This window comes from Ictidomys tridecemlineatus, chromosome 13 (assembly GCF_052094955.1).
Source record: "Ictidomys tridecemlineatus isolate mIctTri1 chromosome 13, mIctTri1.hap1, whole genome shotgun sequence".
Lineage (NCBI taxonomy): Eukaryota > Metazoa > Chordata > Mammalia > Rodentia > Sciuridae > Ictidomys > Ictidomys tridecemlineatus.
In genome coordinates this window covers 67,414,455-67,437,814 of record NC_135489.1, presented here as the reverse complement: position 1 = coordinate 67,437,814, position 23,360 = coordinate 67,414,455, and the positions used below count along the sequence as shown (strand labels likewise).

General features: G+C 36.7%; 1 protein-coding gene across 1 annotated transcript in view; it reads right to left on the bottom strand.

Annotated features, from left to right (window-relative positions):
• Positions 1-7,865: 7,865 nt before the first annotated feature.
• The window catches only part of LOC144369669 (contactin-associated protein-like 3), a 137,604-nt gene continuing 122,109 nt past the window's right edge, over positions 7,866-23,360 (bottom strand). The window contains 7 exon segments of the mRNA XM_078029823.1: positions 7,866-8,872; positions 8,874-8,941; positions 12,731-12,798; positions 12,917-13,136; positions 19,237-19,318; positions 20,158-20,291; positions 21,494-21,718. Coding sequence (XP_077885949.1) covers positions 8,819-8,872; positions 8,874-8,941; positions 12,731-12,798; positions 12,917-13,136; positions 19,237-19,318; positions 20,158-20,291; positions 21,494-21,718 — 851 coding nt within the window. The 3' untranslated portion in view covers positions 7,866-8,818.

Genomic DNA, 23,360 nt, shown 5'->3' with positions numbered 1-23,360 from the left:
TAAATAAATAAATAAGTAAATAAATAAATAAATAAAAACTATCTGAATGCCTCCTGGAAATTGGAAATGAGATGGAGTTGAAATCTGATTCCGGTAGCCGTGTTGACTAAAAATGGAGCAAAGTCATCAATATGTGTGTTTCCAAGGAAAGCAAGTGTCTCTAACTGTTCTGGGACTTCTCCTGAGGGGTGGCTGAAAAATGTCATTGACTGGTCAACTCTCTATTGGGAAAGACTCCAGAAAAAAGGATTGAAGTGATTGACAAGAAGTTGGGTGTAGAATATACAGCATTGGTTTGCTGAAGGAGCTCACCACTTAATTCATACTATAGAACATATGGAAATTTATAGAACAGCAGAGACGTCTCGATTTGAGGTTTTTGATTTTTGTGTTTTTGTTTTTGATTGATTGGTTTGTGGTACTGAGGATTGGATCGAGGGGTGCTCTACCACTGAGCTATATCCCCAACCCTCTTTTTTATAAATTTTGAGACCAGTCTCACTAAATTGCTGAGGCTGGGCTACACTTGTGATCAACCCAAGTAGCTGGGATTATAGGTATGTACCACCACATCTGGCAATATGTGGTTTTTAAATTCATTACATAACATAGAATATATAGGAATTTTTCTATACCACAGAGAAAATACCACTTTTTAAGATTTATACTTATATAATTATGAATGCTTACAGGTCTATATTAAAAAGATTAAATAAAAGTGATATTTTTTTTCAATTCTTCCTAAATACAGCATACTTTCCATTGTTTTCTATTATGCAAACATATGATTTGAAGAGATATGATATATATCAAATATGTACTAATTTTATACATAATCTTTATTGAGATACAATTTATGTGCAAAATGTAAAAATTCCATATACAAAATTTAATGAGTTTTGGCAAACGTGTATACCAGGGTAACCATAACCAATCAAGATATGGAACACTGCTATCATTCTAGAAAGTGCCCTGGTGTGTCTTTGCATTCAGCTCTCACCTTATCACACACCCCAACCTCTGATATAATTTCTCTGACTATATCTTGGCTTTGCTTATTCTAGAACTCCACAATGTTCTCTGTAGTATCTAACTTAATTATGCATTCAACATGAGGGTTTTTTAGATTCATCCAAGTTTGATTAAAGTCAGAGTGGTTTTTCCATTGCATAACCGAGGAGTACTCTATTTTGTGAGTCTAACACAATACGTTTATTTATTTTTTTCTGAGGGTCATTCTAGTAGTTCATAGTTTGAGGATATTACTAAGAAAGATTCTGGGAACATTCTTGTGTGTGTCTTAAATATATCCATGATTGGAATTGTAAGTTCATAGGCTAGATGTTTGTTTAAGTGCATAAAACGATGTTAAAGTGTTTCCCAAAGAGATTGCGGCATTTTATAGTCAATAATATATAAGAATTACAACAGATCCACATTTTCCACAATACTTGGTATTGTCGATATTTCTCATCTTAGTCATATTTTGGGTATAGAAAAGCAACTCTGACTTGAATTTTCTTAATGACTAATTATATGGACCATCTTTTGTGTGTCCTTTGTCTGTTGCTTTTGGTAACTGAACTTTATCCACTCTTTTTTTATTCTCTGTTTTGCTCTTTACGAAAATTGTAAGAGTTCTTTATATATTTTGGAAACAAGTGTATTGTGTTTGACTACAGGGTTTTCGGGATAGTTTCTTCTTGTCTGTGGCTGGACTTTTGTTTCTGTTAACATTGTCTTTTTAAGAGGAGTTGTGGATTTTAAAATCAAACGTCAAAATTTTACATGTAATCTTGCTATTTGTCGTATATTTGCTCCACATATTGTTACCTTTTCCGCTTTTTTGTCTACTTTCAAGTATTTTTTATTATTCTATTTTGTTATGTTTATTGAATAATTAGGAGTTACTCTTTTATAAGCAAAACTTATCATTGTCCACATTTAACTGATATTATACAATGTATCAGAACTGTACAAACAACATTTTCGTTTCTTTAGGCTTTTGTGCTAGTGTTCTCATTCATTTTAATTTCACTTATGCTATAGACCTTACACAATACTACTTTTATTTCTAAACAGTGAATGCTCAAATAATAAGCAAGAAGTCATATTTATTTACTTACATATACGTAAGTGTTCCTCCTCCCTTTGTGCAGATACATATTTCTATCTGTTTTCATACTTCTTCCTCAAGGACTTTTAAACTGCTTTTGAAGGGCAGATATACTGATAATAAATTTTATTTTAGCTTTTGTGTGGCTGGAAAATTTTTCATTTCACCTTTTTCTGAAACAAGTTTTTTGCTGGATATACAAATCTAAGGAAGAATTTTTTTCTTGTTGTTGTTGTTTTATTTTTTCCTTTTTGGGTAAAAGTGGCTTTGCTTCCAAAAAGAAATCTACTGTTGTCCTTGTTCTTGTTCTCTGTATAAAACTTGCCTTCTTCTATGGCTGCTTTTAGATTTTCTCTCTTTACCATGGCGGATGTTAAGCAATTTCTTTGTGATGTTCCGTGGTCTTGCTTTCTTAATACCAGTTGTATTTGAGGCTGTGGGGCTTCCTGGATCTCAGTTTGATTTTCATCAAATGTGAAAATGTTCAGCCAATATTCTTTTCCAATATTTTTTTCTCTCTCCATCTCTTTCCTTGTCTCCTTTATGAACTCGAATTAAACATGGGCTATTTGAAATTGTCCTCAGGTCACTGATTCTCTGTTTATTCCCTGTCTCATGTTTTTATTTTTTTATTTTTTCTATTTTAGTTTGGCAATCTTCTGTTGTATCTTCGAGTTGACTCAACTTTTTTTCCTGAAAAGTCTAATCTGCCATTAATCCCATCCATTAGGTTTTAAATCACATGCACTGAAAATTTCATCTCTAGACGGTTCCTATTTATCTATTTATTTATTTATATTTTTAAATATTTTGGACTGGGGATTGAACTCAGGGGCAGTTAACCACTGAGCCACATCCCCAGCCCTATTTTGTATTTTATTTAAAGGTGGGGTTTTACCGAGTTGCATAACACCTTGCCATTGCTGAGGCTGGCTTTGAACTTGTGATCCTCCTGCCTCAGCCTCCGAACTCCTGGGATTACAGGCAGGTGCCATCATGGCTTCCATATGTTTTATTTGAACCTTTTCAATGTCATCCATGTTATGTATTTGAACATAGGAATATAATTATAATAGTTATTTTAATACTGCTGACTAGTAGTTCAACATTTGTATAAGTTCTGGATCATTTCTTAAATTAACTTTTTCCAATTATAGGTCATATTTTTCTGCCTCAGTGCATGCCTGGTAGTTATTCTGAGTAACAGTCATTGTGATTTTACTTTGTTGGGTGTTGGAAATTTTTATATTTCTGTATGTTCTCTTGACTTTTTTCCAGGGATTTAGAAACCATTTGATAATTGTTCTTTTGTCTGGGTCTGTTAAGATGTGTCCAATGGGACCATAGCAGTGTGTAGCCCCTAGTGCACTACTAGCCCCTCCTGCCTGCTCTCCCTAGGTCCCTGTTAATGAGGAGGATTTCCAGGCTACCTGGCAGTCACCTGTCCTGTGTGAACTCTGCACTCGATTCCTTTCTTCAGTGCTCTCTTAACCAAGTGACATCGCCTCCAAATGGGGCAACACTTAGCTGGAGGTGAGGGTGGTGTAGAAAAGGTGCACTCTTTAGGTGCAGCACAAGTATACACAGAGTACTAGAGAGAGAGTATCTGGTATATAATATGGAGGGAGCTGGGTGCAGTGGCACACACCTGTAGTCCTAGGGACTTGGGAAGCTGAGATGGAAGGATTGAAATTTAGCAAGATCCTGCCTCAAAATAAAAATTAATGTAGCCCAATGTTAGAGCACTCACAGGTGTAATCTCCAATATTGCAACAAACAAACAACAACAACAAGCATTGAAGGCCCTTGTGTGGTTTCAGAAATGGGAAAAATTACCTGCTTCCCCAGCCTGGTTTGTTTAAAGAGTTAAAATGTAGTATTAGATATTATGCAGTGATATAGGTTCTATATCACTTTATCTATAGGTTCTATATCTACATGGGTCTAAATGTTTAGGTGGTATTATAAGCCAACTAAATTATTGATTTTAATATTCCTCAAATTATAAGTAAGTTTGGTTTTGTGATTACAGACCTTTTTACTTATATGGCAAATGGCATCTTATGAATCTCACATTTTAAAATAAATAATGATACAACAAAATGAAAAACTACCTTTTTAGGTCATGGTCAATTTATGATCAATAAAGTACATTATTGGAGTAGTTTTAAAAAGACAAATACAAATAGTTCTCCAATATATTTTCCCAACAATGTGATAATAGACAATATATAAATTCAGATGCCAGTCTTAGTGATAGCAATGTTAACTTTCTTACAAATTATCCACATTTCCAGTGGAGTACTACCACGAAAACACCATAAGGGGTGGTCTGAGAGCACACCAGCAATGAGCCAAGCTTCAGCAACATCCACAAGAAGCATGTACAAGAAGACAAAAGGTTGGCACACATGATAGTTAATATTCCTCCTAACTGAAAAGTCTATAATTCCTGGAATGAGTTTTTTGAAGAACAAAAATCAGTTTCTTTTTTTAAGCTTAATTGTTAAAACAGTGCATGATGGATATCTCCGTAGCAGATTGCACAACCACCTAATCATGTTCTGACTCAAAAATCTGTCAAAGGAAGCCAACCAACATAACCTTACCACAAATATTTAGCACTTTTCATGATGATAACATTTGAGATCTACCCTTCCCGTAAAACAGGGCAGCTCTTGGACAATAAATAAGTAAACTTCTTCCTTCTAACTAAAGTTTTGTACCCCTCAGTTATCAGTTCTCCATTCCATCCAACTCTCAACCTCTGGTAGCCTCCATTCTGCCACATTTCTGTGAGCCCCAATTTCAGTTCCACCTGTCAGTGAGGCTATATGTAACTCACCTTCCCATCATGGGCTTATTTCACAATTCCATCCATGTTGTTGCATTTCATTGCACAACGTGTTGGAAAATTGCAACATCCCTCCATACCCCATAAATATATAAAACTGTAATTTGGCAATATATAGCAACAATCATAATAAAAAGCAAAAGTGACATAATGCCTCCATTTGGTCTGATAGAGAGGGCTAATTGAGCCAAGGGATACTGAGCTTTTATAGAAGAGCTGAATAAAGGTCAGTCTAATCATTCTGGGTTCCTAGCATAACAAATTCCTTAGTTTTGGGTTTCAGAATCAGGCTGCTTCCGGATCAACCATTATGCTCTCCTTATTTATGGCATGAACTATTACTAAAGCACACAGTTCCCCTAATAGGAAAAATATTCAACTAAACAGAAAATATTAGAAAATAATTGTGAAACTGGGAAAAAAGTGTCCATTTGATTATTTTCCAACTTCAAGAATATTTTAATGATCCATTTGTGTCAATTATAGTGTAGATTCCAGAATAACCCAAAGGGGCATTTGTTTGCTTCTATGATGAAAGTAATATTTTATTTTTTAAAAAATCAAGATCAATTTTCCATTAAATGTTTGTTTTTTCAAAAGATGTGAACAGAGATCCAGAAGCATTGGTCAGTCTAGGCAAATGGAATGTCAAGTAATGGAATCAGTTTCTCCACTCTGCTCAGCAATGCTGAGAAGGCAGGGAGATGGCTCTATCCTTAGTGGCATCAAGAGCGAGATGAGCCAGGAGTTTCATAAAAGTATGACAGCTCAATGGTATTGTCCCCTTGGTGAAGTGACTCTCACCCTTTGTGTTTGCTTCCTCATCTCTACAGCTGACCCAGCAGGGAAAACAAATCTTGTTTATGTGCCCACGATTTACCCCATGTCTCTATTACTATGAAGGATCAGAGCAAACTGGAGAAATATTTTAATTCAAGCCATTTGACCCTTCACAGAAATAGAAACATGAGATAGACTTGGTCATTTATCAGCAATAACCACAATCAAAATAGGTTAAGTTCATGCTTAAAGTGATGGCACTTAGGAAATGATGAAGAATTGGAGTGATTTCCTACAGTGAATTTGGGCCACAGTGTCAAGATGAGACCATTTGCCAATGTCACCATTTTCCAGCAATTGGTCAATGTCATATTAACCACTCTAGGTTTAATATTAGAAGTTTGAAGTTCTTAAGAGTCAAAAAACTTCAGCCTTTTCAGATAAAGAATGTTAGTTATGCTATTTTCTTTTTATGAGAACAAAATATGGGCAATCATTACACTGTTAGTTTTATACATAGAAGGATGCTACTTGCAACTAAATTCTATATAATTAGAGTAGTTTTCGCTTTTAGTGACTCATTTCTCTGCAACAACATAAAAAATTACTCCATCTGTATTTTAGTCAATTGATGGCTGCTCTTGGCAGAAGGTGAAATATATACATTCATACATATATACTTCTAGTAATCAGTAAAGATTTATCTTTTCTCTACTTTTTGTTTAAGAATTTAGAATGAAAATCTTACCAGATGATAAATATCAGATCATAAAAAGGTAAACATGTCTTGCTAATCTCAAAATATACAAGGAATATAAGCTAATGCTCAAACTATTACAAGCTGCATTTATCTGCACGTTTTAAATAAACTAGCGGGGGGGGAGAGTCACATTTTCATAATTTCAATTTCACACAACTTCCCTTACAATAATTTTATTTTACTCCAAAAGTGAATTTATTTTCAAATGAAAAGATTAAGTCCAAAAATCAGTACAGAAGATTCACAGTGGATGATATATCAATGCACTTTTTCTGTCTTGCAAGAAACACCAAGAACAGTGGTTTATGGTGTTTTACTCTCTGCAATTAGATAAAACACCAACTATGCAAATCTGTGATGTAAAATGTGTGTGTAAAAATTTCAGTGATTACATGATGTCTATGCCAACTTACAAATGCACTTTATCTTTGTTGAATCTTTCTTCACCCTGCAGAGATCTTTGAGATACAGCAAAACCCCCCCAAAACATTTATCATTCACGCAAGTGTGTTTCCTACATGTTACTGTAGAAATAAAATATATTTTGTCATTCACTTAAACATCAGTAGAGACGAGGTACTCTGAGAAGAACTCCTATGCTGGGAGCAGACCTCAGAGAGTACCTGTAGTAATCCTTTCAAAACTGAAACAAATAAGATGTGAATTCAGTTATTTAGTAGTCAGGCTAAAGTGGCATATTTCCAGCTTGCCCTGGTGTGGACAAACTCCATAATCTAATTAGTCCTTGCAGGCAACTGGCATCTGAGTTCTGGAGACTGTAGCATCACTATTCTTATATAAGTGGTTTATTTAAACCAGTGGTAGTTCCATGTGGTTACCAAATAACCACTATCTCAATACTCGTTCCTGGAACTGTTAGTTCCAATCTTCTGCTATCTTGGTGTGTGTATAAACTCAAATGAGACACATTTCAGTACTTAGTAGCATATATTCAATTTGGTATGCTCTATTAAAAATCTGGCTTCGTGATCATAAACCTGTGATTAGAAGAGCAGATTTAATATAGAGCCTATAAATTCTGCCTTTCCTTGGAGGAAGTAGCCTTCATCTTATATTTCAAAAGCAACTGGACAAGAGGATACTAATCAATGATATTTATGCTTAGAGCAATTGAATATTTAAAAAATAAATTGCAGCTGATTTTCCTAATAAATTGAAAGATATTCAGTAAAAATTCAGGAAATCAGACATATCAGTAACAACGTTTAGAAAGAGAAATACAGAGCTGAGGGACCTGGTGTTTGATCCTCAGCACTGTCCCCACCCCTCCACCCCCCCAAATAAAAAAGAAAAAGAAAAAAGAGAAATATAAATATAGAATAATAAAAAACTGACATAATTTCTTAATATGGGAGGGGGAAATAAGTTTAAAATACGTTTCCTTCAGGTATTGATATAAATAAAGAATCAATCTTTTTCACTATAAGAAGTAGTATTTATGTCATCATAAATTTAGTTAAAAGCATGATCACAATTTTAAAAAACTATAATTACAGATTACAAAGAAAATAGGCAGACTCTAATTGACATTCTGTTTGCATCTTGTTACCTATCAATTTTCTGTTCCATTACAAAATTCAATATTAAATTTTATCACCAACACTCCATATTGATTTCAACATTAAAATTTATCAAAATGATTAAAAACAGTCAATTAGAAAAAGCAATACACCAAAAATAACATTTCCAGGTCTCTCTTGCATTGCATTGACCATCAGATAAGGAAATCAAACATGCCATTAACTTTTTAGCAGGCCCTTGGCACTGGATTGCAGGACTATGGAAATGCTGGTGAAGTAATCAAAGAAGCATTTCCTGTCCAAAATGAAATATCAGCAGGGAACAGGAACGGGATCCCAGATAAGCTTCTGAGCAATAAAGAACATTAGAGTTTGATTTTGTCTCTTACATGTGAATGAAACTTCTGTCCCATTCTCTAAGTAGGACCAGAGCCTCATGGCCATTTTCTCAGCTAAAATCCCCAATTACTACACAAATTAAATTTCTGTGTTGAAAGAGAGCATTCCTTCTGGGGCAAACTACTCCACCATGATGAATGAGGATTCCTCCTTCACTGTCATATAAATTGCACTGGAGGGAGGGGTCCACCAAGGCAGAATGGGCCTCCCAGCACCCCAGGTCCTCAGCAGATGGTTAGCACTGGCCCACCCACAGGGATGACCAGATCAGGACAGTCCACAGTGGATGGGGTAGATCAGCCCACTGCCAACCAGAAGACATTGTCTCTCAGGACTGTGTCTTGACACGTGCACTTCACTGAGTAGTCCTAGCACTCTTCGTCTTTTGAGACTTTTGATTCATTTTCTTTGCGTAACTTTTTTCTGTTGGTAAATGCATATGGCTATAGCAGAGATGCAGAGCAAAATAAATATCACAACTGCTATCAAACCTGGGATAGGGGAGAAGACAGAAGAACACCAAGTCAGAATATAAAAGGCGATTTTTGCCTTAATTGGGGGCTTTGCTAACATCACTGCCTTATAAGGTAGGTTACAACAAACCAACCATCTACTATATCATAAGTTGGGACCATCAAGCCTAGGAATTTTAGGGTCCGGTGGTTTTATAACATTTGGTATGTCTGAGTTTCCATGACTTTTGGATATAGTTGGGGTAGTTCTTTTCCCTAAAGGCCTGTGATTGAAATTCAGCTTTTGTGCTTAAAAACAGAAACAGGACTTGGGAAGCTGGGACTGGAAGATCACAAGTTCAAAACCAGTCTCAGCTAATTAGTGAGGCCCTAAGCAACTTCAAGAGACCCTCTCTGTAAATAAAAAATTTAAAAGGCTGGAGATGCTGCTTACTGATTAAATATCCCTGGGTTCAATCCTTGGTTCCGAAACAAACAAACAAACAACAAGAACATATATACACAAGGCTCTGAGACAAAGTTTTAAATTATCTTAAAAGTATAGGGGCTGGGTTGTTGCTCAGTGATAGAGTGCTTGCCTTGCATGTGTGAGACCCTGGGTTCACACCTCAGCACTAAATAAAATAAGTGAATAAAATAAAGCTAAAAAAAAAGGTTACTATTACTAAAAAAAAAAAAAGCATAGTTTGTTTAGTACCATCCTAGAATAAATGTTATTTTTAACTAAGTAGATAAATTTTCATTAAATTGTTTTATATCTTTGTAAATTTGTTTTGATGATAGAGATCAAATCCAGGGCCTAGCACCCTACCACTGAGCTATCTCCCCAACTCCAAAATACTTTAATGACAACATAATTTTGAAATGCAGTAGTGTAACATATATGTGATCAATCCCTGTCACCAAAAATATTGCAGGGATACTTATTAAGTTTATTTTTGTGGAATGTGGACTATTTCAAGGAACCAGATGTAAATGTTCTAAAATATTTAATAACCATTAAATAACCATTAGCTATGCCATGGTTCTCAACCCAAAATCATGCTGAATCAGAATACCTGAGGGGAAGACCTGGTGCCAGATGTAAATGTTCTAAAATATTTAATAACCATTTAATAACCATTAGCTATGCCATGGTTCTCAACCCAAAATCATGCTGAATCAGAATACCTGAGGGGAAGACCTGGTGCCTCCTTCTAGTTTAAGGCTGTAATTTAGAGCCAGAGTGCTAAAGCACCCCCAAGAAAGCTAGCTGTACAGCAGTCATATTCCTGAAGAATGAAAGTCAAATCTATGCTACACCAAAAAACTATGCATAAAGCCATGCTTGGACTGTCCACATTGTAAGTGTATGACAAAAGGTATCAATTTGTATCTCCAGCTGGTGACTGTTAGAATATGAAGACTATGTCTGTGAAGAGTCTTTGTGAATATTAAATGAAATAAAGTGTATAAAATAATTAATTAAAGTCTAGGTATGGTATAGTTATGGTACTTTCAATAATGAAAATTATTAGCTTTAAAAATCATAATAATTTCATAAAATTATATTTCTAATTCAATGACTAATGGTTACTTGAATATTTCTTTTATTATACTAGCAAGTATTTCAGAGGATCGGGTTGAAATAATAGTAAAAAACAAACACTTGATTTAGTAATAAATAGACATAACAGAAAAATTCTCTAAATCTTATCTCTTATGCAAATTATGACAATAAAATATGAGAAAGAAATAAGGCTGAAGTATGTATATGAGGAGAATAAAATAAATTATTGGGAAAAAAAAACAAACAAAGACTGGGAATCCTTCTGCGAATTCTCCTTCTTCCCTTCCCCTCCTTCAAGAGCTCATCAGAGTTTCTCAGGACAGCCCAAGAGCCCTGTAAGATTTATTGTTGAACAGCAGAGAATCTTGCCAATGATTTTTTTACAGAAGATCTTACAGTGATGTTTGACCAAAAGCAATAAAATTCCAAAAGTAAGTTTTTGTTGTTGTTGTTATTGTTGTTTTGTTTTTAATTTGCTGACTACCTCTAGCTCTTCAAGAAGATCAGGGGCTAAGTCTGACATTTTGCAAACACTTGTAGGACTTGGGATCCTGTTCTGGAATGTTGAACATCTTTAAATTGCTTTTGTATTGCAATGAAAAATTGTCTCCCCCCCCAAAAAAAAAATCAGGATTTATTAAGGATTATATTTGATTTAAAATCTAAGATAAAAGTAGTCTTTTTAGATATGCATTCTTGACTACCTTCTCACATAAAACTGTAAAACTGCTTTTTCCTCATTGGGTCATGTATTATTATTTTATACCTCACTAATTTCAAAGAGAAAAATAACCAAGAGAGTGACAAATGTCAATACACGAAAAAAATATTTAGTCAGGTTTTCATAATGTCTGAATTGTTTTGTTTTCTATCATTTTAGAGGAAAAAAGTTTGCTTTGTATGTACTATGAAGAGTCTATACAACAAGAAAACAAACAATATTTCAATAATCCATTAATTAATTAGTGAGGAAATATGAAATCTAATTTTTTTCACACCAGCTCTGATAAATTATATTTCAAGAAAATGAAACATTGTTTTCATTGCCAAAAAGATATGTTTAGATTGTATTCAATTTTCCCTTCAATGAAAAATAACCTATCCGACTAACTGGAAAGGACAATCAAAAATGAAATAAACCATGGCTCTTGCTGTACCACACTGAGAATGTACGAGATGTCACTGAAATGCACAATTTTAAAAAATGCACTTGAAGTAATGTTAAGCATATTTAAATTTTTAAAAGTTTCTTTTAAAAAATCAAATAACAACTGAAACATCTAAATCATGCAAATTGCCTTTTTTTAAGTATCATAACACATGTGCTCTGATCATTATTTGGCTTTCGACTTAGGTTTTTGTGGCTTTGAATATAATTACTTGGGGCAATGTCTTGCTCTAATAGCTATATCAGATCTATGCCCTATCTGTCTTTCTTTCTTTCTATCTATCTATCTATCTATCTATCTATCTATCTATCTATCTTTCTATCTATCCTTCTATCTTTTTTCTATCTATAATCTATCTTTCTATCTATCTATCTTTCTATCTATCCTTCTATCTATCATCTTTCTATCCTTCTATCTATCTATCTATCCTTCTATCTATCTATCTTTCTTTCTATCTATCTATCCTTCTATCTATCATCTATCTTTCTTTCTATCTATCTTTCTATCCTTCTATCTATCATCTATCTATCCTTCTATCTATCTATCTATCTTTCTATCTATCTCCCCCTCCCTCCTATATATCCCTCACATCTTAGGGAATACAGCTATTTATGAAATAAGAAATTTTCATTATTTTGTGACTTTTTTTTAATTTTCCCTCAGACTGTGGATGGAACCCGGAGGCCCCCTTACCCCTGAGCTACATCACCAGCCCTTTTATTTTGAGGCAGGGTCTTGCTCAGTTGCCCAGGCTGGCCTAGAACCTGCCATCCTCCTGCCTCAGCCTCCCAAGTAGCTGGGATCCGGGAGACCACCACGCCAGACTTTACCTGTTCTTTAAAAGTCCTGTTTCCAGTGGAATCCTCACAGAAGCATCCCCCCCACCACCACCCCCAGCTTAAATCGGTGAACATCAACTCAGAAAACCCACAAGCACCCCTCCTGGAGTGCTGATTCTTAGCTATAATTTTCTATTAAGTTAATACTGTTAAATGGGAACAAATAATTTTTAAAATTTAAAAAGTTGTTTTTTTTTTTTTTTTTTAAAGCGACAGTAATGCCGCAGACGAGTTCCTTCAGCCCCTTTACCTCCGATGACCCCAGAGTCGCTTCTGTCCGCCTTCAACAAAGGTTCTCCCTCCTCGCTTCGGAACGACCTAGGGTAGAAAAGGGGAGGCTGCCAAGGGCGTCGCAGGCCCTCTCCACCGCGCACCGCCGCCGTTCCCAGCCCGCGGGGAGGGGCAGGGGGCCAAGCACCTGCGCCATCTGCGCCACCTGAGCGCCAGCGGAGCCAGCTCCCGCGCTCCATCGCCGGTCCGCGACCCCGCCGCGCAGCGGGTCCCGGCGGCCACGTGGCCGCGGACAGTGACTCGGGCAGGGCCGCTGGGGCGCAGCGCCTTCAGCGGGGCGGCGCGGCCGAAGCGCACGGCCGAGAGGCAGCGGGTGAAGCCGCGTGCCGCCGCCCGCCGCGTGTCGGGATCCGCGCCTGGGGGCTCTGCGGGGACAAAGCGACACAGCGTTAGGACGCAGGGGCACTGGGCTCGGTAGGTGACCCCGCCGGCACAGCCGCCACCGGCTCCGACCTGCGCCCCCCCTGCGCCCCCCCTGCGCCCCCCCTGCGCCCCCCCTGCGCCCCCCCTGCGCCCCCCCTGCGCCCCCCCTGCGCCCCCCCTGCGCCCCCCCTGCGCCCCCCCTGCGCCGGAGCAGGCGGCTGATGGCCATTTCCAGGGCAGAGGGCCTCCGTGGACAGCTGCGAGGGACAGCGACTCTGTGGGGGATTCAAGGCGACGATCTGAACTCGGTTTTTAAAAACTGATCATTAAAACACATTTGTCAGGGAGGCCACAGCCAAGGGAGGAATTATAGTAAACTGACTCTTGGCGACGACAGAGCTCTGGAAGTTCATTTTTACTCCTTCTATTCAACTGTTATCTTTCATGATGTATATTGGATTCATGGCTTTTATGTTCTCTTAACAAACTGTACCTTTTATCCCCAGGTAATGCCCTCCCCCACCTTTGAGCTCATTCACTTATTCTAACCTCATGCGCATCTTGTCTGCTGGCAACAAGGCTGCACTTCTGAAATTCATTAGCTGGGACTTCTTAGTGGTTTCGTTTTTTGTAAGAGCGTTTAACTAGATATTTATTGACCTGAATATGACAGAATTGAGGCTATTCACATTTAGAGTAACAACTTCTATTATCTGATTTGATTCATTTTATCTTACATGGTGTTTTTTAAAATTTTGTTGATTTAGTGGTGTATTATTATTATTATTATTATTATTATTATTATTCAGAGATTGAAGCCAGGCTTAATCACTGGGCCACATCCCCAGTCCTTTTTCTTTCTTTATTTTTTATTTAGGGACAGGGTCTCATTAAGTTGCTTATGGCCTCCCTAAGTCACTGAGGCTGCCTCAGCCTCCTGAGCCACTGGGGTTACATAGTTTCCTTCTTCTTTCTCCTTTTCTTTCCTGAGTTTGAGAGTTCCACGTTCCTAGCACCCACAATCAGAATCATTCTCTTGCACCATTACGTGAAAACAGATACTCTTTTCCCCAACACATTCATCCAACTCTTCGCTCACTTGCAGTCAGTAAGATGAGCCCTTGGGCATGGGCCCTTACTAGTGGTCAGGTCCCCTTCCCGTGTCCCTCCCCATGTTACCCACAGGCCAGAGAGTGAACCTTGGACAGTGCTGTTTCCTCTTCGTTTTCTCTCTTTAACCCTCTTTGGTTTTACTCATGCTTATCTCCTGACTAGAACTACCATTTTCCTTACATTTATGTATTCTTTCTTCTATTTCAAGAACCTTTGTATAATTATATATATTTTTTCTAAAAAAGAACTTTGACACCACTGAGATTCTACCCTTAATCAAACTTTAATCAGGCTTCTCTGAGCCATCTGCTCCACTAGCCCCATCTTTTTTGTTTCTGAGTTGTGGAATTTAGCCTGAACCCTCCACTCTCCTTGATGTCCTTGACAGTCCTCCAGGTTATTGATTAGCCCAGCGGGTCTTCATCCAGAATTCCAATAGGCCAATTTAGTAAGAATTCTCCTAACCTCTTGGTAATTTTCCACCCACCAAGGAACACCCTCACCTGGCTGGCTGTCAGTCTACACTTTTCCTTGCATTTTAAGCTGAGCCCAATCTCTTCACTGCAAAACCCTAGTCCAGAGTTCCTTTAGTCCTGAAGAAAGTCTGTCATTTTGTCATGTGTAAAAATATTTCTCTCTTTGACACAATATAATACAAAAAGGTTTTATAATAAATCATGGTATTTCGGACAAGAATCATATAGTTTTAGGGGACCTTTTTTTCTGATGAATGGTGAATATTAACATTATATAATCATTTAATTTGAACGTGATGGAACAGAATAGAGCTCTTCTAATTCATCAATAAATTATTTAAATCAGTAATGATCCAGATATACTTTTTTAAAAAATATCTGAAAGGAAGAAATCACTTTGCCTACTCTGAGTCTACCAGGCAATCACTCATTCAACAACCCAGGAAGAAACCCAAGGGTGAAACACTTCTGGCTTTTAACAAAACACTGTTAGTAATTGTTTCTCAGTAGAACACATTTTAAGTAGAACTCAACACTTAGGCAGTGACCTGAATTCTATTTTCCTATTGCCTTGACAAGTTGACATTGTCAAAACCCTTTATTTCTGCACCTGTTAGCTAATTAGCTCTAATCAAGAATGTCTGTGGGTCACTCTGCCCTCTCTCTCTATGGTACTCTACCTGGATTCCTTCCAATTCTCTCTTCTTTTCCATCAAAGCCTGTTCTTGAATAAATTCACTTTTGCATAAATACCTGATTATGCTTTCTGATAGTACTCTAAGAAGTATATGCATTTTAGCAGAAGGAAAGACTTGGTACAAAAGAAATGGTTCTTTAATTATGGAATTTGAAATATTAGCACCTGAGGAGGTAGAAAAAAATATTTGATGTAGGGCTGGCTTCCCAGGCCAGTGTCATGCCAATTAGACAGGTGTCTGCTTTCACAACAGGGTGTCATTTGTTTGAATGAAAAAAAAAATGACTACATAAGCAAGCAAATGGACAGTGTTTTACATTGTGCAATATGGTAGACACTAGCCACATGCAGCTGTTGCAATTCAAATCAATTAGATTTAAATAAAATAAAAAATTTAGTCCCTCAGTTACAGTAGCCACATTTCACTTGTTAAAAAACTATGTATGTCTAGGAATGACTGTGTAGGTCAGCATAGTTATAGGATAGGTTCACCATCATAGAAAGCTCTATTTGCTAGCCTTGGTCTGGAAGGCTCATAATTTCAAAGACCTCAAAACATCCATGATCCTCACTGACTCCCAGTTAATGTTAAGTTAGAAAATCAAGAGATTTCTTTCTTTTCTTTTTTTTAAAGAGAGGAGAGAGGAGAGAGGAGGGGGGGGAGAAAGAGAGAAAGAAAGAGAGAGAGAGAGAGAGAGAGAGAGAGAGAGGAGAGAGAGAGAGAATTTTAATATTTATTTTTCAGTTCTCGGCAGACACAACATCTTTGTTTGTATGTGGTGCTGAGGATCAAACCTGGGCCGCACGCATGCCAGGCAAGCGTACTACTACTTGAGCCACATCCCTAGCCCCAAAAGATTTCTATGGATTCTACTAAATTATTTCTAAGTTTTTCTCATTTAACAGATGATATGAAAAGGAGTTGACTTACACAATTAATCTTGGATCTTCCTTGATAAACAATGTAAAATCTCATATCTTTTTTATTTTTTCAGATTTTTTTTGTGTTTTCACCCTATAATATAGTAAGTTGCCCTGGGTTCAAGTGTTTCTCTATGTTTTTCCTGATAAACAAAGAAATGTAATACTTGACAGCACTTTATCCAGACCACTTCTCAAATTTGTTTGGCACAAGCAATTTTGAGGGATAAGGATACCTTTCCCTATGGGATAAGGAATAAGCTTGTTTAGTGCTTGCTACAAAATCTGTAGATTCCCTAAGCTATGTGTTCCTCAGTTACAATGCAGACCCGGCCCATCTGCAGCATTGACCTGAATGCTTATCCCAGCTCCATAAGGGGAAACCATACCAATGGCTAATGTGCATGAAACTTGCTATATAAATAACAGAGCCCTTTATTTCTAACCCAGGGATCTTATGTCATCTGCCAGCATCCACAAATCAATTGTAGGTTTCTTTAGTAGTTTGTGAATCAGGTAAAGAAAATCTCAGACCCAAAATACAATAACCCTTCTAAATGAGGCAAATATCATAGTATAAAAATAATATAAAGCCATAGCTCCACTGAGCTTTAAATGTTATGTGTTATGTGACATCTCCTTATAGAACTCAGAACATAATTTCCAGGATAGTTAATTACCAAAATCATTTGGCATTCTCATATCTGTGTAATTGTAATAATACGTGAGTATTTACACTGCTTTGCTAGGGAATGGGGATGTAGTTCAGCGATAGAACACTTGTCTAACATACTCAAGGCAATAAGTTCAATCCCCCAGTACTTCAGGGAAATTAATTAATTAAATGAAAATAAAATGTAAAAACTTATAGGCTACTGCTTTATTTTCTGAGAGAAGATAAAAAGACATGCTCAGCTTCTACATTTCTTATTTTGTTTTAGTACATTTCTTTTTTTAAGTTTGTGGTTAAAACACACACACACATACACACACACATACACACAGCCAAATCAAAAGAATAATAATCCTAATTATTTGGATAAAGAATGTAACAAAAGTGACAGGTCACTTCTCCTGGATTATAGTATTTTAAGTGTTAACATTCTTTAAGACACTTCTCTGATAAAATTAAAACTACATAGAAAATTTGACTTCAAGAGCTTACATTGAGGTGGGTGTATACTGAATTGATGTTGAGATAATTAACTTGAATGGTCTTCATTAAGCAAGACTATTCAGAAATGGGAAGATAAGAGCCAGGTGTGGTGTGGTGGCCCAGGCCTATCATCCCAGCAGTTCGGGAGGCTGGGGCAAAAGGATCGCAAGTTCAAAGGCAGTTTCCACAACTTAGGTCTAAGAGCAACTCAGCAAGACCTGTCTCTAAAATAAAATATTAAAAATGTGGCTGGGGAGGTGGCTCAGTGGTTAAGCACTCCTGGGTTCAATCCCTGGTACACACACACACACACACACACAAAAACTAATTGGGAAGATAAAAACAGCATGATAACTTTAATGAATTCTGGGATATTTCTTGTGAAGTATGGTAAATAATAACAAGCATTATTTTATTATAATTGCTCACACACTAGCCTATGTTACTTATTAATATGTGAGTATAGTATAGGACAAGTGCAGTGACTCTCTTATTCATAAGCTGCCTCGACATCTAATTAAGTGTACATAATCAATTTTCACCAAATATTTTTCAGTGAATGGATAAGGGAATGATTCACAGGGGCTAAGAGAATTAATAATGACGAATTTCCACTGAATACTTTGAACAACTTTCTTTGGAAAATTAGTGGCTTCTTTTTTCCTCAATATGACAGTCTATCTTATTGTAAGTTAAGAGAATAAATATACTTCACATGGATCTCCAAGTTTGAATATAAAATTATATTGGCATAATTATTAAATAGTTGAACAGCAGGAAAAGACAACAAAACCCATTCGAAAGACAGCTGTCCAAATCATGCTTTATTCTTTGATTATTATTTCACATTTGCCAGGCATGGGCAGAATGAATATTCATCACTTTCTGAGGTCAGTGGCTTCAGACTCCATGCTTCATTGCTCAATTCAAACTTGTATTTTTAAACCCTAAGTTATATGACTTTGAATAACATTTGAATTAACATCTTAACTCCCTGCACCTACTTATTTGGAGGGAAACAGGAATGTATGCAATTAATATTGTTTCCTAATTTGTGATTCTCTTTAGAGTCTATATCATTAAAATAGTTCATTTTCAGAGCTGATTGACATATTTCTTTCCAGAAAGATTCCTTTCCTCAGTAACTATGATGTTAATTTGAAGTTAAGCTGTGCCTTTCAAATACATCCTTCCTGGGGTATCATTCTCAACTTCACCTTTCCCCCTGGGTAAAGGTGGTTATGAGCATGCCTCATGGCTTTGGTTCAGTGTCATCAAGGACAGAAGCATAGGCCAAGCAGGACTTGGGAACCGAGTTCAAGGTGCTACCATTTGCTGAAGGAAATCAACCCTTCTTTCATCTGCTTCAGCTCATGGGTAGTTTTATCATTGAGTGGAGGTCCCTGAGTTGAGGCTGATACTCCATGTCGGCTTTAGTAACAGTTCACTTTTCAGTAAGTGTTAGAAAAACACCGTGACTCCTGCCTGATTGCCCAGGGGGAAGGTAAGCGTGGGTGTTTTTCAGGGGAAGCCTTTGCTCATCCGCCAGGCAGCACTTACTCATGGTTCTATGTGCACTCAGACAAAAGTGCCATTTGTGCCTTGATTGTCACTCACTGGGAAATTATTATTAAGATAAGACAAGGAGCTTCTTTCAGCATAACGAGTGCTTCCAGAGTGTGTGACATAACACTTACAATCTGATGTTTTTTTGGGAGAAAGATCTTTCTGCCACTTACCTAAAACCTTTCCCAACGTGAGGGATTTGATGAATTCTGTCTCCAAGGACAGGTTGACTTGTCTCTGTGCACTCTGGTTAACCTATTAAACGCCTTGTGGGAAGCGAATGTCAAAAGGAGATACAGTTTTAATGATAAGGAATCAGAGGAGGCCAGAAAAAAGTGATAAAAATAAGTCACTTGTAAGTGCTCAACAATGCTTAAATAATTCACCTTAAAACAACGTTTAGGAGGGGAAACCGATTTTATGAACAATCTCTAACTGCCACAAGCCGCCTGCCCTCCCAGCCCCCCACTCTCTTTGCTGCTTTACTTTTCTTTATGATGTATCTGCAGTTGGCAGAATCCACAAGAGGATGGAAAATCAATTATTTTAAATGTAAAAACTTATTCTCTGGAGGAGACTTGACACAGCCAAAATAATTGTAGTTTTATGTGCAGACTTAAAATATATTTTCTTTTGAATGTCAGTGACAACTGCCTGACTCTCTTCTGACTCAGGTCTATTTTGTTATTTATTCCCATTTCAATGAATATCTTGCATGCTCTCATCTTGTGTTTAAACTGCTGGCCTATCTGTTCTTTTGCTATCACCTACTGAAATATTAATTAACAAATTCTACCCGTCGTCACCATGATAAAATAGACATTTCCCTGCTGAATCAAGTAAAAACAAGTAAGGACATCTTGACATTTTTAAAAGAACTTAAGAGTAATAATAACTTTGACAGGATCATTGCTTAACAAACAAAACAAACTAAATACTCCTCTAAACCCTGGATGTATTGGGTTTTCTGCCTTGATCTATGGAGAACACGTGCTCATTTGTTACTATTTATCATCAAACTTTTGCATTAGATTATCCATTCTCTGACAAACTCCTCATGGTGGTTAATGGGACCTTCAAGTTTGCTGCATTACCTCTACAGAGACCACGGCTTCCTCCCTGTCAATCTTCAGCTGGTGAAGGTGCCCATCCGCCATGTTTTTAAAATCAAAATTAAAAGCATCTGGATCTCGATGTCTGTCTAGCTTGTACCTGACCTGCAAACTTCCTAAAGAAGAAAATAAATGACATTTTAAATTACAATGGTATTTTACAAATATTTCAATGCAGATTCTAGAGCACTTATATTATTACTTATTTCATGCACCTTTGACTGTATTTAGCATTGACTTGAATGCACTCAACACTTGCCTCTTCTATACTAGAGGTGGCTTAAGTGCCAACCTGAGTCCAACTGTACTGTTTCTAAGTCAAGATCCGATGCATTGATAATCACTGGTCTTCTAAATCTTTCCAAAATGAAGAAGTTTAAATTATACATATGGAAACTCAGAACTTAAATCTAAATCACAACTATATTTATCTTAGAAATTGATAAAACTGTAACACTGTATCAATATTCAGTACCTATTATTATAACTTCTTTAATAGAACCTATTTTGATGTGTTACTGATGTGTGCATAATTAAGTTTTTATTTTGCAACCAGAGTTTCCTTATGAAGTCTTCTACCATAACCAAAGAATAGGGAAGAGAAAAGGTTTTATTAGAAGATGAGGTTTGTGTAGTTTTCAAACATACTTAGCTTTCCTACACAGATATACCCTCAGGGCTCATAACTCTTAACAATTTACATGAAGATTCTGATTCTAGGATTGTCTAGAAATCAGATTTTTGTCCTAATTCACTAAATGTAAAGTATGACTTCACTGTCCAACTGTGAAAGTCCTGTAATGCCCCAGCTGCCACTGGTGGATAGATTGTCCCCTCACTGTTCTTAGGTGGATGTCATCTAACTTGCTTGTCAACCATGAATGAGATAAAGAACCATTGTATTTATCAACTGCTTAAGGAAATTAGCTTTTATATAGCTCCATAATATCATCCATACTAATGCTCTTCTACTTACTTAGAATGAGCAGGAAATAAATACCTGGCAAATATCCAAATATCTTATTTCAAACAGTCTTAGATCATCATGGAGTATTAAAGCATCCTAGCAAAGTGTAATTTCATATCAAATCTGTGAAATTGTCATTCTTGGAATGGGAAAAAGCATCTTAATTTAACCTTTAAATACTACTTTTTATGATAAGCATTATGGAGAGTACTGAAAAACCAAAGTGCATCTTAGAAATGCATGCGATTTTCTTTATTTGTAGTTTAAGTGCTGAAAAGACCCATGTAATTACAGTCCTATTTTTCTAATTCAGTGTTTTCTCTCTTTTTTCTTCACACAGAAGATATTCACCATTGTTGGCCAGGATAATGGAAAGGTATTCCTCATAGAAAGAGCTCACATAAAGCAGTAAGCTGGGTGTCCGAGTGGTTCGGAAGCTCAGGGTGATGGTCTCTTGGGATAGTGTGACATCCCTGTGTAATGAAGAAGCAAGGGAGCTGGTGTTGTCACCTAAGGGGTGATGATCTTGAAAATCATAGGTCACTGAGGAGCCAGTTTCAAAATATGCAGAAATCTCTAGAATGAAAAGCACATTTTTGTCATGTTAACAGAATGCAAATACAAGTCTTGTTGAAAGAATGTCTCAATGTTTTATTTTATTTTGTTTACTCATATAAAGTAACAATAGCACAATCTCTTTTCTGTGTTTCTGGGTTCCCCATCTGTGGAGTCAGTCAACCTCGGACTAAAAAAATTTGAAAATAAATTAATTGGGTCTGTACTGAACATGTACAGACTTTGTTCTAGACATTATTCCCTAAACAATACAGTATAACAACTATTTAGATAGCTTTTCATTTAAAAAATTTATTTAAAAAAGAATTTAATCCTTTTATTTTGGGAGATAAAATGGCAAAATGTTTTGTTTTTTCATGTTTTAATTTTAAATTTAAAAAAAAATAAAATTTGAAGAACAAAGTAACAAATCCCAACATATAGCCCAGAATGACATTTGCTGGAGATTTCACTTAATTCTCCAAATTATCTTTAACTAAGACTTACAAATGATTAGTTTTTCTGTATGAATATATAATTTAAAGGCAGCTGCTTTGAGGTCCCAATTTTGAGGGGTGGGGTGGGGGTTTAGTTTTGGATTTCATTTTTTTCTAAGAGGTAAATTTTTACATATCTTTATTAAGATCTAAGCCTTATACCATAAAATGGACCCAGTTAAAATGTAAAATTGCATTGCCTATCTTCAGATATTCATGGACATGTGCATCCATCACTACCGTCAGTGTTAGTGCCTCTTCATCAATCCTCTCCATCCTCATCCCACCCCCACACAAAAAAATTTATATTCAGATGGAATTCATTCTGTTTCTCCTCAATATCCTAACTGAGGCAATCACAAATCTATTTTCTATATTTTTAGACATTCCTATTTTGGAGATTTCATATCAATGGAATCATAAACTGTGTGATCTTTACTGACTACCTTCTCTCACTTGGCACATTTTCAAGGGTTAGTCATATTATAGCATTTACAAGCACATCATTCCTTTTTCACTGATGAATAATATTTCATTGTATCACACTTTGTTGATCAGTTCATCAGGTGATAGACACTTAGTCCATTTCCACCTTGAGCTATTTTGAATAATACTTCCCTCAATATTCAAACTTTTGCGAGAATATACATTTTCATTTAATATATACCTAAGAGTGGAATAGCTTAATCTTATCATAACTCCATCCTTAATATTTTGAGAAACTGCCTTTTTTTTTTCAAAACAACTGCATCATTTTACACTCCCAATAGAAATTTATGAGAGTTTGGATATCCCCACATCCTCACGAAAATGCATTATTGCCTTTCTTTAAAACTAGCTGTTTTTGAACTATTGCTGGCAAAAAAGAATATTTCAAAAGCATGAGTTGCTGAGAGCCATAGCCAAGTAGGAATGATGCATGGCATTTTTGTTTGAAAGGTGACCCCAGCAAGCCATTGAGATGATAATGATCATGTTAAGATGTGCACTCAATTGGAGATTAGACCCCTGCTGTCGCCTAGGCCTGCTACTTTGGAGCTCTTGCAGGACTCCCTGAGAGTTCCCATTGGTTGGGGAAGTGCAGTAGGAGGGAATTCCGGAGGAGAGATTTCCTGTTGGTGTAGTGTGTCCTGGGAGAAGGCCGCGTGTGTGGCATTCGCGGGAGG